Source organism: Cuculus canorus, chromosome 1 (assembly GCF_017976375.1).
Source record: "Cuculus canorus isolate bCucCan1 chromosome 1, bCucCan1.pri, whole genome shotgun sequence".
NCBI classification, from domain to species: domain Eukaryota; kingdom Metazoa; phylum Chordata; class Aves; order Cuculiformes; family Cuculidae; genus Cuculus; species Cuculus canorus.
Genome location: NC_071401.1, coordinates 183,797,411 through 183,809,428, shown reverse-complemented (window position 1 = coordinate 183,809,428; position 12,018 = coordinate 183,797,411). Strand labels below are relative to the sequence as shown.

Genomic DNA, 12,018 nt, shown 5'->3' with positions numbered 1-12,018 from the left:
AAACCAGCTAAATTCACTATTAAATTGTATAGCAAAATAATATAGACAATACCTGTACAAACCCACACATCATATACTCATCAAATAAGGGCAGGCTAGGGCGGTCCTCTCGATAAATTGTAATTTTGTAGCTGCTCACAACCTGAGGGCTGGGCTGCGAATCATCTGTTACCAGAATGATGACTTTGTTCACTCCAAGGCCAAGAGGGTAGTTAGCAATGCTACAAGGCAAAACAGGAAAGAAGGGGGATGAACACTAAAGAAACAGATTTACACTGCTTTATATATGGCACCTAAACTTTACTTGCTTCTTGAGGCTTCTATTTCTAACATTTTGTTTTACAAAATACATATGATTTTAAAGTAAAAAAGAAAAAATCAGTGTAAATACCTTTTACAACAATGCTTTCAGCAAGACAAAATGCAGACAGTGAAACTTAGTGAAAACACCTTCAGTGGCAATGGCAATAATTCTGACATGAAATCTGTGAATGAAGCTTCTGAAGACAATAATTCCTGGCAGATCCAAATTCATGGTGAAGTCAGCAGGGAGACAAACAAGATCAGAGGTATCAGCTAGCTCTTGGAATTGTCTATTAGCCAACTGTGATACAGTTCCAGACAAACCACTCAGAGTGACAGACAAGAGCAAAGCTGGGTTGTGCTCTTCTTCCTTTGTCAGGGAATTGCTGAAAGACATAGAACCTGCACATCCAGGGCTTTTACTTTTCAGTGTAAAGAACATATTACTAATCTGTTTTCCTTTTACAAAGAAGTAATCTCTTAAGCTTTTCCACATTTATCCACGTTGAATGCCAAAACCACAGAAAAAGCTAAGTGGAAGGATTTTATGGGAGCTTCTTTTAAAATCATAAATGAAGACTAATATCTTATTGAAAATACAGAAATTATGTTAAGTATTAGATCAGCAACAATTGTACAGACTGTCTGGCTATTAGCAGACATTCTAGGTCAAAGCATCTGCTTTACAGACAAAAGATGGTGTGTTGCATAGGTGCTTCATGCCATGAAGCAAAGCTAGTCCCATAACAGTTAAGAATTCTTCCTCCCAAAAGAATCATTGTCCCTACTCTCCCTTTTATCCACTCACTAACAGCTGGTGTGTAAATAGGCCAGTTCTCTGTTTCTGAGGTACCTGATCCAGATAAATAAACATTTTTTGTCCCTCCCAACGTCCAAAACCAGGTCATGCCAAAAATGTTTAATGGGCTTGTCCCTGGCACATTTTGGTGTCTGTGAGAGAGCTGATTGGGAAAGTCAAAACTGTGCTACAGATCATAGTAACGATTAAACTTCATGGATGATTGTGGGTCAGTGCTTAAACCTGATGTTTAGTGATAACTTTGCTCTTTACTTCTCTAAGAGATCCAGTAAAGTGGGATTCTTCTGATAACAAGATGACTTAGTGCATGAGGGAAAGGGTATGGATGTTTACCTGGACTTCAGTAAAGCCTTCATAACGCTATTTCCAACAGCATTCTTCTGAAGGAACTGGTTACTCATGGCCTGAATGGGTCTACACTTTGCTAGATAAAATACTGGCTGGTTGGCTGGACCCAAAGCATTGTCATGAATGGAGCTAAATCTGGCTGGCAGCTGGTCACAAGTGGTATTCCCCAGGGCTCAGTGTTGGGGCCAGTTCTGTTTAATAGCTTTATGAATGCTTTGGATGAGGGGGTTGACAGTACCCTTAGCAAGTATGCAGATGACACCAAGTTGGGTGGGAGTGTTGATCTGCTTGAGGGAAGGCAGGATGTGCAGCGGCATCTGAAAAGGCTGGATCAGTGGGCCGAGGCCAACTGTACGATGTTCAACAAGGTTAAGTGTTAGATTCTGCAGCTGAGTCACAATAGTTGCGACATGCAACACTACTGGCTGAAGAGTGGCCCGTTGGAGAAGGACTTAGGGATGCTGCTTGACACATGACTGAATATGAGCCAGCAGGATGCCCAGGTGGCCAGAAAGACCAATAGCGTCCTGGCTTGTATCAGAAATAGTGTGGCCAGCAGAACTGGGGAAATGATCATCCCTATGTACTCAGCACTACAGAGGCCACAACTTGAATATTATGTTATGGTTTGAGCCCCTCACGATGAGAAGACATTGACATGTTGGAGCACATCCAAAGAAGGGCAATGAAGCTGGTGAAGGGTCTGAAGCACAAGTCTTATGGGGAGCAGCTGAGGGAAGCAGGGTTGTTTAGTCTGAAGAAATTGAGGCAGAAGGGAAACATTATTGCTTTCTACAACTACCTGTAAGGAGGTTGTAGTGAGGTGAGTGTTGGTTTCTTTTGCCAAATAACAAGTGATAGGACAAGAGGAAATGTCTTCAAGTGGCAACAGGGGAGGTTTAGGTTGGATATTAGGAAAAACATCTACATGGAAAGGTTTGTCAAGCACTGGAATGGGCTGTCTGCAGGTATTTAAAAACCATGGTGCCTAGGAACATGGTTTAGTGGTGGACTTGGCAGTGTTGGACTTAATGATCTGAAGGGTCTTTTCCAACCTAAAAGGTTTTATGTTTCTATGACAATCCTTTATAACATAATTCAGATGAAAACAAATCATTCTGAATAACTAAATTTGAACTTTTTTCTTCTTTTGATATCAGCTGCCCTACTCTGACCCATGTAAGCAGACTGCTGGCTGAGGGACCAAGATCAATGGCGCAGTAGCATAGACCACAGTGAAAAATCAAGGCCTGGACACAAAAGCTCAAATTTTTGCCTGTCTACTGTGTGCTGTGAAATGATGCTTTTTTTCCAACCTAGCTTTGATGCTGTCAGTCACTGGAGAAGTTGGAGAAGATGTTAGCAGCTGTGCACTCCATAAAACTAGGGTTAATTATGGCTTGAGAATACATAACCATTGCCTTCAGGATACTGAAAATAAATACAGCTTCTGAGTGTTGTACATCCTCTGACTTTCTGTGACTGATCTATGTGCATTCTGTGCTTTTGGAAACACAAAACTATTCTGTAATATTCTGACATATCTCCAAAGTCAAGGACACTTAGTTTTTATACTCATATTTTGTTACTCATACCTTGGCCCTTTCTTCTGGTCAAGGTGTACTTGGCATTGACAGTTAGAGGGTTTTGCTCCTATCTTCACTGTCATCATGTCAAATGGGACTTCTGCGTAGTATTCTTTGATCTTTGGGTTAAACTGAGGATTCAAGTCCAGCTGTGGACTGGTGAAGATCTGCCGGACATGAGATAGGGTATCTTTATCTGTTCCAAGAAGGCATTAAAGAAAAAACTGTGAAATGCATGGACATTTTTAAGTAACATGCAACTTCTGGCAGATTGATAACACATACAGTGCAACATTCTTAATTCCTGGTCACTCTGAGACAGATAATCCTGCTGCAAGGTCTTAATGGATTTTCTATTGGCTCTTGAGAGAAATTTTTAGACCCTGCAGGGATTTTAATCATTTAGTGCCCAATGACTCCAGTCAGAGTCATAGCACTTAAAATCTGAGTAAGCCTTTGTAAATGCAAGGATTAGGTCTAGGAGATCCTGTCTCCAGCTGGTTAACAGAAACTTAAAGAAGAGTTAGGTCAAAATTCATAACTGACTTAGGTACCAGCCTGTGTACAGGGTTTATGTATATGTGTAATTGCCAATAAAAATCAAAATAAGTTAGACATATTCTTACTGTTCATATGAACAAGTCACATGCTTATATCTAGACCCACGGGGTCATTTGCAGTACAGCTGTAAGAATGTTGTATTAAAATTCCTAAATCAACATCCATCTCCTTCCCTGTATATGAAATCTCCACAATCAAATCCTATTTGCTCAAATGTATCCTTTATTTTGTAGTACTTGCCAAATGACTCATGAGAATAATTATTCACTGGCCACCCATTTAAGATAAATATTTTAATCCAACCTATTGGATTCAGATTTACTGTATAATGGAACATTCAGGACTTGCTTTCCACATATATTCTCTAGTATGTATTTAAAACCGGGTACTTCAGAAAATTCTCCAGCCAGGAAGCTCTTTTACTATAATATATGAAAAATCTTGTGGCTTAAAACATGGCTTAAAAAGGTCATGAAAGATGCAAGCAGTTCTAAGTGGGGCTTTTTTATCTCAAAATATCTGGCTTGAGAAAAAACACAGGGCAATTTCAGCATTCTCTTGCATGGATTAAAATGTAAACAAAGTTATTCCAGTGGAAGAGTAGAATTTGGGTTAGATTTGTAGGGTAATAGAGGCTTATAAATTGACACACAGAAGGTATTTAAAAGAATCCTACAGATGAGTATAAACAGTTCTCCAGATGCTGTATGCCTTACATAGAAAGGTTATGTTACTCATAGTTTGAAAATGAGGACAAATTTTCAAAATAAAATTGATTGAGGTATTTTCAATATAAAATATCATGCGATCAGAATGGTGATGCCAGTCAGACAGCCCAGTAACATTTCTGGTCTCTGATTGACACAGAGGAATTCTTGAAGGCAACATGAGCTCGGTAACAAAGGAGAAATGAGGTTCAATGGATAGAAAAGCCTTTCCACTGTGGAGCAATTGTTTCACCTTTATAAAGCAAACCTTCAGGTAATGTGTCAATGAGGAAGGCAGTAGAAAGCATTGCTCCTGCCGAAGACAAATATACTTAAAATCTTTACTTTAAATACACTTTAAATATTCCTAAAAGCAGACTTTTTATAAAAACTCTTCATCTCTTAAGCAGCACTTTAAAGCTCTACCATTGAGCTGAAGATTAGTCTTATACAAGACTGATTAAATTCCATACAAGTTTAAAGGTTATTCCACAAGAAAAAATATATGCTAAAGTTCTTGGAAATAAGGGGCAAAATCTATTGAAGTGCAACAAGGGATCAATGAGTGCTGGAATCCTCACATTAGTATGCATACATAGCAATGTTTAATTCTGTGCTTGAGGCTTATTTAACATAATAGCTCAATTATTGAGTGATTCGTAAGTATTCTTGCTACTTAAAAATCCATCTTTTTTTCACATAACAGCCCACAGGCACTCCATTTGCTGAAAGGTTATTCGGAAAACCCCAAGAAATTTGTTCAAGTAATCTCCCCCCTTAGTGGTCTAGAAAGACCTTGACTTACCATGACTGCATTGTCTTTCTTTAGTCATACTGGAATAATGCAATGCTGGAAGATAAACAGAAACAATTAAAAACTTTCTGCTCTAAGCCTGATTCACAATCTTATAAGAGAAGGAGCTCTCATTGTGTTAATTATAAAAAAATACAGTGTACGTCTATTATTTTCAGAGTGAGATATTTGCTTTAAGCTCATGAACACTGCTCATGGGCTCAGCAGAACAACTTACACAGATAAGGAAGAAATTGATCTTTATATGTAGTAAGCCAAGACCTCCCAGCTGGAATGCAAAACAACTTAATCTAAATCATACACGTTATAAGAAGTAGTACAAATAGGAAAAACATACCATATATAAAACATCTTACTCTGATCCCTTACCTTCATGACTCTTCCTGAAGTTAGAAGGAAAATTCTGCTTCAGGCTCGCATTTTCTCGAGAAAAATTCCTGTCAATTCAATGGCAGACATATTTCTACATGAATGAAGGGTAAAGAAATGATGGAATATTTTTCAAAATTTTCTATATGGCAACTCAGGACACATGATATTTTAATATTCTCCATGGAAAGACGAAGCTTTGGGATTCATGTTCCTAGCATAGCATTAGCAATATTATCTGAACAAATGTGACAGAAAATACACATTCCATAAAAAATGGTAGCATATAACTTGAAAAATGAAAACTAGAAACAAATTTCAAAACATAGAATCGTAGAATCACTTGGTTGAAAAAGACCTTTGAGATCGTCACGTCCAATAGTTGAATTGGTGGAAAGAGTGGATATAGCCAAGAATGAAAAAATGCAAACCATACATTCTAACTGTTCATATGATGCTTTTTTTTGTATATATTTGAGGTTAAATTTAGGCTTTGTTCAAAGAGACTTAAATATACATAAAGGCCTGTACCAAAGTGAATATCTGAATATTCATATAATGGAACATCTTTTTTTTTTATTTCTTTACTAACTCAATCAATATCCGCAGTATGTATATAAATACTCAGGGGAAAAAAGACAAGTTTATTGCAACAATTCATAAACATGCAAGTGGTGCCCATATTGCTAACTCTGAAGATACTTTTAATTCATATAGCATTTTGGGAGCATGGTAGAAGAAAGGCAGTAGAGTTCTCTCCAGCCCAAGTACTGGACCTTTGGCTAATAAGGCCTTTTCAGAGGTCCATCAGCCTTTCTTGAAGTTTTCGCATGTTTTTCTCCTCGTGTTTTGTAGAACTTCTCATAAAGCAGCTTCTTCACAGATACTGCTGCCCACTCAGCTTGGATTTTGAAAGACAAAAAGTCACTTTCTGCACCAAGGAAGGGAGGTGGCAATATTGTTCTGTGCAATCAGCCATCACTAATGTTTCAACAGGAGCTGCTGAAAGCAATATTAAGGTCACTCATGTTAAAAGGCAGACTCTAAACAGAGTTTTCTGGATTACCTCAATGAGATAAAGAAAGAAGCAGCTGGCAGATCCATGTGTCTCTCTGTGTGCATGAAAATGTAGTTCTGAGCCTGCAGTGTCTAGATATCATCCTAATTTCATGCACATTTGTGATCTCTCTCTAAGGAAGCACTTAACAAACTATTAGAGAATTCATTTTCCAAGTTAAAGGTCATTTTGCACTTCTCTGCTTGCCAAGAAGGCAATGGCTAACACCTGTCAAATACTTTTTTTCTCACTGCGGTTCCTTTTTGATGGCCCTGTCCCAAATCCTATTGCAAGGTGAAAACAAGGAGTCTTAACTGTAAAATTTCAGACTTTGGTTTAGCCAGGAGACACCTCAGGATTGTGGCAACTACCACAAATGCAAGATCCCATCTCCCATAGGAACAGTGTGACCTGTATGTGTCATCACTGTAAAGAGATTGTAATTGCCATCAGAAAACTTTAAGAGACATATATAATAACTCTATCTAATTACAGCAGGATATCAAATTGTAATATTTACAAATGATATTACAGAAAGATACTTGCATTACTGTCTTTGCAGTGAGATACTAAGATTACAGTGTGGCCAGCAGCACTAGTGAAGTGATCGGCCCTCTGTACTCAGCACTGGTGAGGCTCAACCTCAAACACTGTGTTCAGTGTTGGGCCTTTCACTACAAGAAAGACATTGAAGTGCTGGAGCACATCCAAAGAAGGGCAATGAAGCTGGTGAAAGGTCTGGAGCACAAGTTTTATGAGGACTAGCTGAGGGAAGTGGGGTTGTTTAGTCTGGAGAAAAGGAGGCTGAGGGGAGACATTAAGGAGGTTGTAGTGAGGTGGGTATTGGTCTCTTTAGCCAAGTAACAAGTGATAGGAAAAGAGAAAACAGCCTCAGTTTGCGCAAGAGGAGATTTAGATTCGATATTTGGAAAAATTTCTTCATGGAAAGGGTTGTCAAGCGTTGGATCAGGCTGCCCAAGGAAGTGGTTGATCACCATTCCAGTAGGTATTTAAAAGATGTGTAAATGTGCTATTTATGGACATGGTTTAGTGGTGGCCTTGGCAGTGTTAGGTTAATAGTTGGACTCGATGATCTTAAAGGTCCTTTCCAACCTAAATTATTCTGCAGTTATTAACCTCTTCCTTAGGCAGAGAGAGGCTGAAATCCCTGACTTTTGTGGAGTCCTTTCCTTCAGACACTGTTACTCAAGAATTGAGTTTATAGGAATGGTGGGACTCGATGATCTTAGAGGTCTTTTCCAACCTAGTGATTCTATGATAAGAAAGGACCTCTACCTGTATGAGTGACCCCTTATATGCTTTGTATCTTGGAGGACCTATCAAGCACAGATGTGCATATTGCCTACACACTTTGTCATTAGCTCTAATGAAACTAATGACTGTGTGTCACGTACCCTAGATGACTGCATGCTTGCCAATGTACCTTTTGAAAGAACCCTGCTGTGTACACCAAGAACTATTGACAGTGAACCTGTCCTTTAGGGATCTCTCAGATTCACCAAACAAGAAAGCTAAAGGATTGACAGCAGCAATAGTAATATAGCTTTGATGGTCTAAAAAGTCAGAGACATAAGCAATGAAGGATGCATAGAAATAGGTAATACCTTTCATAATATTAATATATAAAAAAGAAAAAATCATGTCACTTTTGGGGCTTCTGATGGATGTGTTAGTTGTAGATAGTACAATTTTTAATGGGTCATAAAGTTAAAATTGAGACCATGTTCCTGTATTCAGCAGTTATGAATTTTATGAGGAGCCATCGGAGATAGTTTTATGAGACATTATCACTACCATTTTTTTTCCTGTTTGATTAATCAGCAGTGTGAGCTCTCTGTTTTGCAGAGTGTTTGATTGGCTTCATCATAGAGTTTTCATGAGGACATTTGATTCACCAAATGTGGTATTTTCTGGTGATCTTCAAAACAGAGATACAAAATTGCAGACTCAAGAGTGGGGCAGGTTTCCTCGCACTTAATCCCAACTGCCTTTCTCCTTTCCTCTATCTCATTTGTCCCATTGCAGACTGGTGATCTCATCCAGAATTCCTTGCTGTTGTCTTCTGCTACCTCATATTTCAAACCATGTTTGTTTCTCAAACCACTCAACTGATGAGCATGACCAGTTAAACTCCAAGAAATTATTTTTAACCCAAATTGAGTTTGAAGGCTTCTGATTCTATTTTGGCCTGAAAAAGGTCTTGTATGTGGCAAGCTAGTAACACTTTTCCAATTATATCAGTTGATTTCATAAAAGCATTCACAAGCTTATTGATCTGCTTAGGCTTTTGTCTTATGCAAATACAGAAGAGCTATTCTTTTCTCATTAATCTGATTCTCCCACGGTACCCTGCTGTTTGACACAACACTGTTGCCACAGAACTTCATACCCCCTATTCTAAAACACAGTCATGATGTACATCTTAGTCATATCATGAGTTGAAACTGTGTAGAGTTGAAAAGCAGTGCACAAACAATGCAGAAATTTTATTTCAGTGCATGTGTTATGTAGTACCATTCCATCCCTTTCAAAGAACTTTGTCATATGTTATACCAGTATATCTGAGGTAGTCATTCTCACCTGGGCTGTAACCATTTCATTATAGTTTGAGATGAGCTTCTAGAGTTCTTCTTGCTTCTCCTGTGGAAGCAATTCAGAGAGTTCATTAATACCATTTAAGGTTTCAATACTAGTTATGTAGATGGGATGAGTTAAGAAAAGTAGACTAAGAAAATTCTTTAATCCTGCCTCCATCCTATGGATTCATGATCAGTGAACAGAATAACTGTACAAGACCTAAGTCAGAAGTCATTACTTTTGCCATAAGTATTGTCTGGTTGGACTGTTAGATAAATCAACAAAACAAGCTGGCCTTAACCAAAGAAATTCAGGAAAAGTGTTCTGATATATAAACTCATTGAAGCTGAGAATCTCGAAAGATTAATCAAAGCTCAAAGAGAATGCATACCTGAGTTATTTGGGGAGTAAGCTCTGCTAAGCTCTTTCTTCTTTGCAATTAAGTGTAATTACATGCATATCTGACACATGCATCACCATCACATGCATGTAGCTATAGAAGTGGAAGATTATGATTTGGCAAAGTCAAAACACGTCTTTTTATGGAGTGAACAGAATGGCATTATTAACTTAGCTGTTGCAGAAAAATACAGTGCAAAGAAGCTGATTGGCCTATGCCCTGGAGAAAGGTCATGATACTTCTACATATTTATACATATGCAGCAATGTTCCGCTTGAAGAAAAAAAGGAGGTCGAGGGGCTTGCTCAAACTGAGTGAGTGGCACAGCTTAGATTAGAACAGAAAGCTTCTAAAGGTTGGTATGCTTTGATATGCAAACCTAAATATTTTGGCAAAAGGGCAAGGGCTTACACATGAATGCAAGCAGCTGCATCTTTGAATTACTTTTCATGGAGTGGCTAGAAGTAACAGCAAAGATTCACAGATTCATAGAACTGTGTATTTTCAAAACACTAAAAAACAGTTAGCTAGCACGGCAGTAAAGTATAAGCTCTACATTATAGCTAAGCAAACAAAGACAGAGATGACTATCAAGTTGCTGAAAGCCACACCCAATTCAATAAGGAACAAAATTAAACCTTAGGAAATCTTATAGACATCTTTTATGTAGCCACTATGGCATTCTCCACACAAAATGTACAAAATAATGTAATTCATGCATTTAACTTGAGACTGAGTGAAATGGAGCACACACGTTGTCTAATATGCCTCTGTTCCCAAGCCTTTGTTTGCAAAATCATATATGCCTGTAGTCAGTGAAGAAGTATGGCATGCACGTGTATGGCATGTCATTAGTCAAGAAATAATGAGCAGAGATACCACACTTCTACAATTTTTATTCATCTCAAGTGTTGTAAATCCACCTATATCTACTGAAGGATTGAGTTCTATGATGCTTGCTGGAGCTGCTGCAATTAATACAATTTGAGAAAATATCCTCAACGTATCATGTAATAGACATCTTACCATTCTGAAAGATCTGTATGCTTCTCTTTAGTCACGAACTGGAATTGTTCAAGTAAACTGGAAAGCAACCAATGCACAGTCAGGACTGAGCCAAGCTGCCCCATTGGGTCTACCATGTGATAAAGGTCACGCAGAAAAGTTTGAATCTTGGGTGCAGCAGAAGGGAAAAGCTGAGAAGAGAGACTCTAATTAGAGATTACACATTACAACATTTGCAAAATGTAAAGTGAGAAATTATAAGAAGACAGTGTACATAGCATATGGATAGATATACATTAATGCTCTTTCCCACATGTGTAGAAAATGCCCAGCCCTGCAAATAAGAAGTACTAGCACTGGACATGGAACTCTCAGCTCCATTGCCTCTGATTTGCCTTCCAGATCTATTCAACTCAATCTCGTTTCAGAGAACCTCATCAGTCTCCAACCTGATACTCATCCAGGAGGTCTAGAAGGAATCCTGGTATCATACAGACTTTCTGAATGGCAGATCCAGTTGCAGATCTTTCATTTCCTCAGTACTTGCCATTTCCCTCATTAACTGCCATGCTTATTCACAAACACTGGCTGTTATTCCTCCATCTCTGTTCTCCAAAAATGAACTCTTGGAGTGTAAAGAAGAAGATATATTACATATCCCTCTTGGGGTTTTGCCACTTTTTCATCTGTATCTATTCTCTGGTCATGATGTCAGTGTTGTACAGTCTCCAGTTCTTCCATTCATGCCTACTTTGCTTCACTACCCTTCTCTTACCAACTCATTAGTCATTTACTTAATTTCTCTCTTTTTCTTTTCACTCTCTTTTCTGATCTCTGTTTTTACTTTAGCTGTCCTTTCAATGAATCCTTAATTCAAATTCTTTGTTTTATTTCTTCATGTCTTTTAATTTAGATTCCAAAAATACTTCAAAATAAATTTAGCATAAGCTCTATCTCCCTGTTTCCCTGTCCATCCTAATATACATGCCAGAGGCAGCAAAGAATGGCAACGAAGGAAAAATGTTAAGAGATTTACATAAAATATATATCCAACACAGCAAAAAACCTGTCTATTTTACCAGCTCAAATTGTCCAAGACTCTTCAGCTCCTTTATGAAAGTAATCATTGAACATATATCTTCTAAAGAAAAACATCGCTCATCTTCTCTGTGGTAAATTCCATCCTATGAAGAAAAGGACAGTATATTCTGGTGAAATCACATGTAGCTTCATTAGACCCCAATTCCTTTAGTGATCAAAGAGACAAATCACAGCAGCTCTCAACTTGCCCTAACCTCATCCAAAGTCATGACAAGACAGCTCTTGATAGCTCTTCCTATTTCTCATTCTAGAATAAAGTAGACTGTGCATTACCTTTACATCAAAAAGTATCCATAGAAACTACCATGGGAAGAGACTGAGTAAAGCATAAACAATGAGGTGGACAGTT

The 12,018-nt window shown here is 38.1% G+C and overlaps 1 protein-coding gene across 3 annotated transcripts in view; it reads right to left on the bottom strand.

Moving 5' to 3' along the window:
• CPED1 (cadherin like and PC-esterase domain containing 1) overlaps nucleotides 1-12,018 on the bottom strand; it is a 145,994-nt gene that overhangs the window by 67,911 nt on the left and 66,065 nt on the right. For all 3 annotated transcript variants that reach the window (XR_008449232.1, XM_054063250.1, XM_009563579.2), the window contains 7 exons: nucleotides 11,648-11,752; nucleotides 10,590-10,759; nucleotides 9,167-9,226; nucleotides 5,509-5,576; nucleotides 5,131-5,175; nucleotides 3,067-3,253; nucleotides 53-221 (listed from right to left, as the gene is read on the bottom strand). Coding sequence is in view for 2 of the 3 variants with exons in the window: in XM_054063250.1 (XP_053919225.1) it covers nucleotides 53-221; nucleotides 3,067-3,253; nucleotides 5,131-5,175; nucleotides 5,509-5,576; nucleotides 9,167-9,226; nucleotides 10,590-10,759; nucleotides 11,648-11,752 (804 nt within the window). In the remaining variant the exon portion in view is untranslated. The remainder of the gene's footprint in view (nucleotides 1-52; nucleotides 222-3,066; nucleotides 3,254-5,130; nucleotides 5,176-5,508; nucleotides 5,577-9,166; nucleotides 9,227-10,589; nucleotides 10,760-11,647; nucleotides 11,753-12,018) is intronic.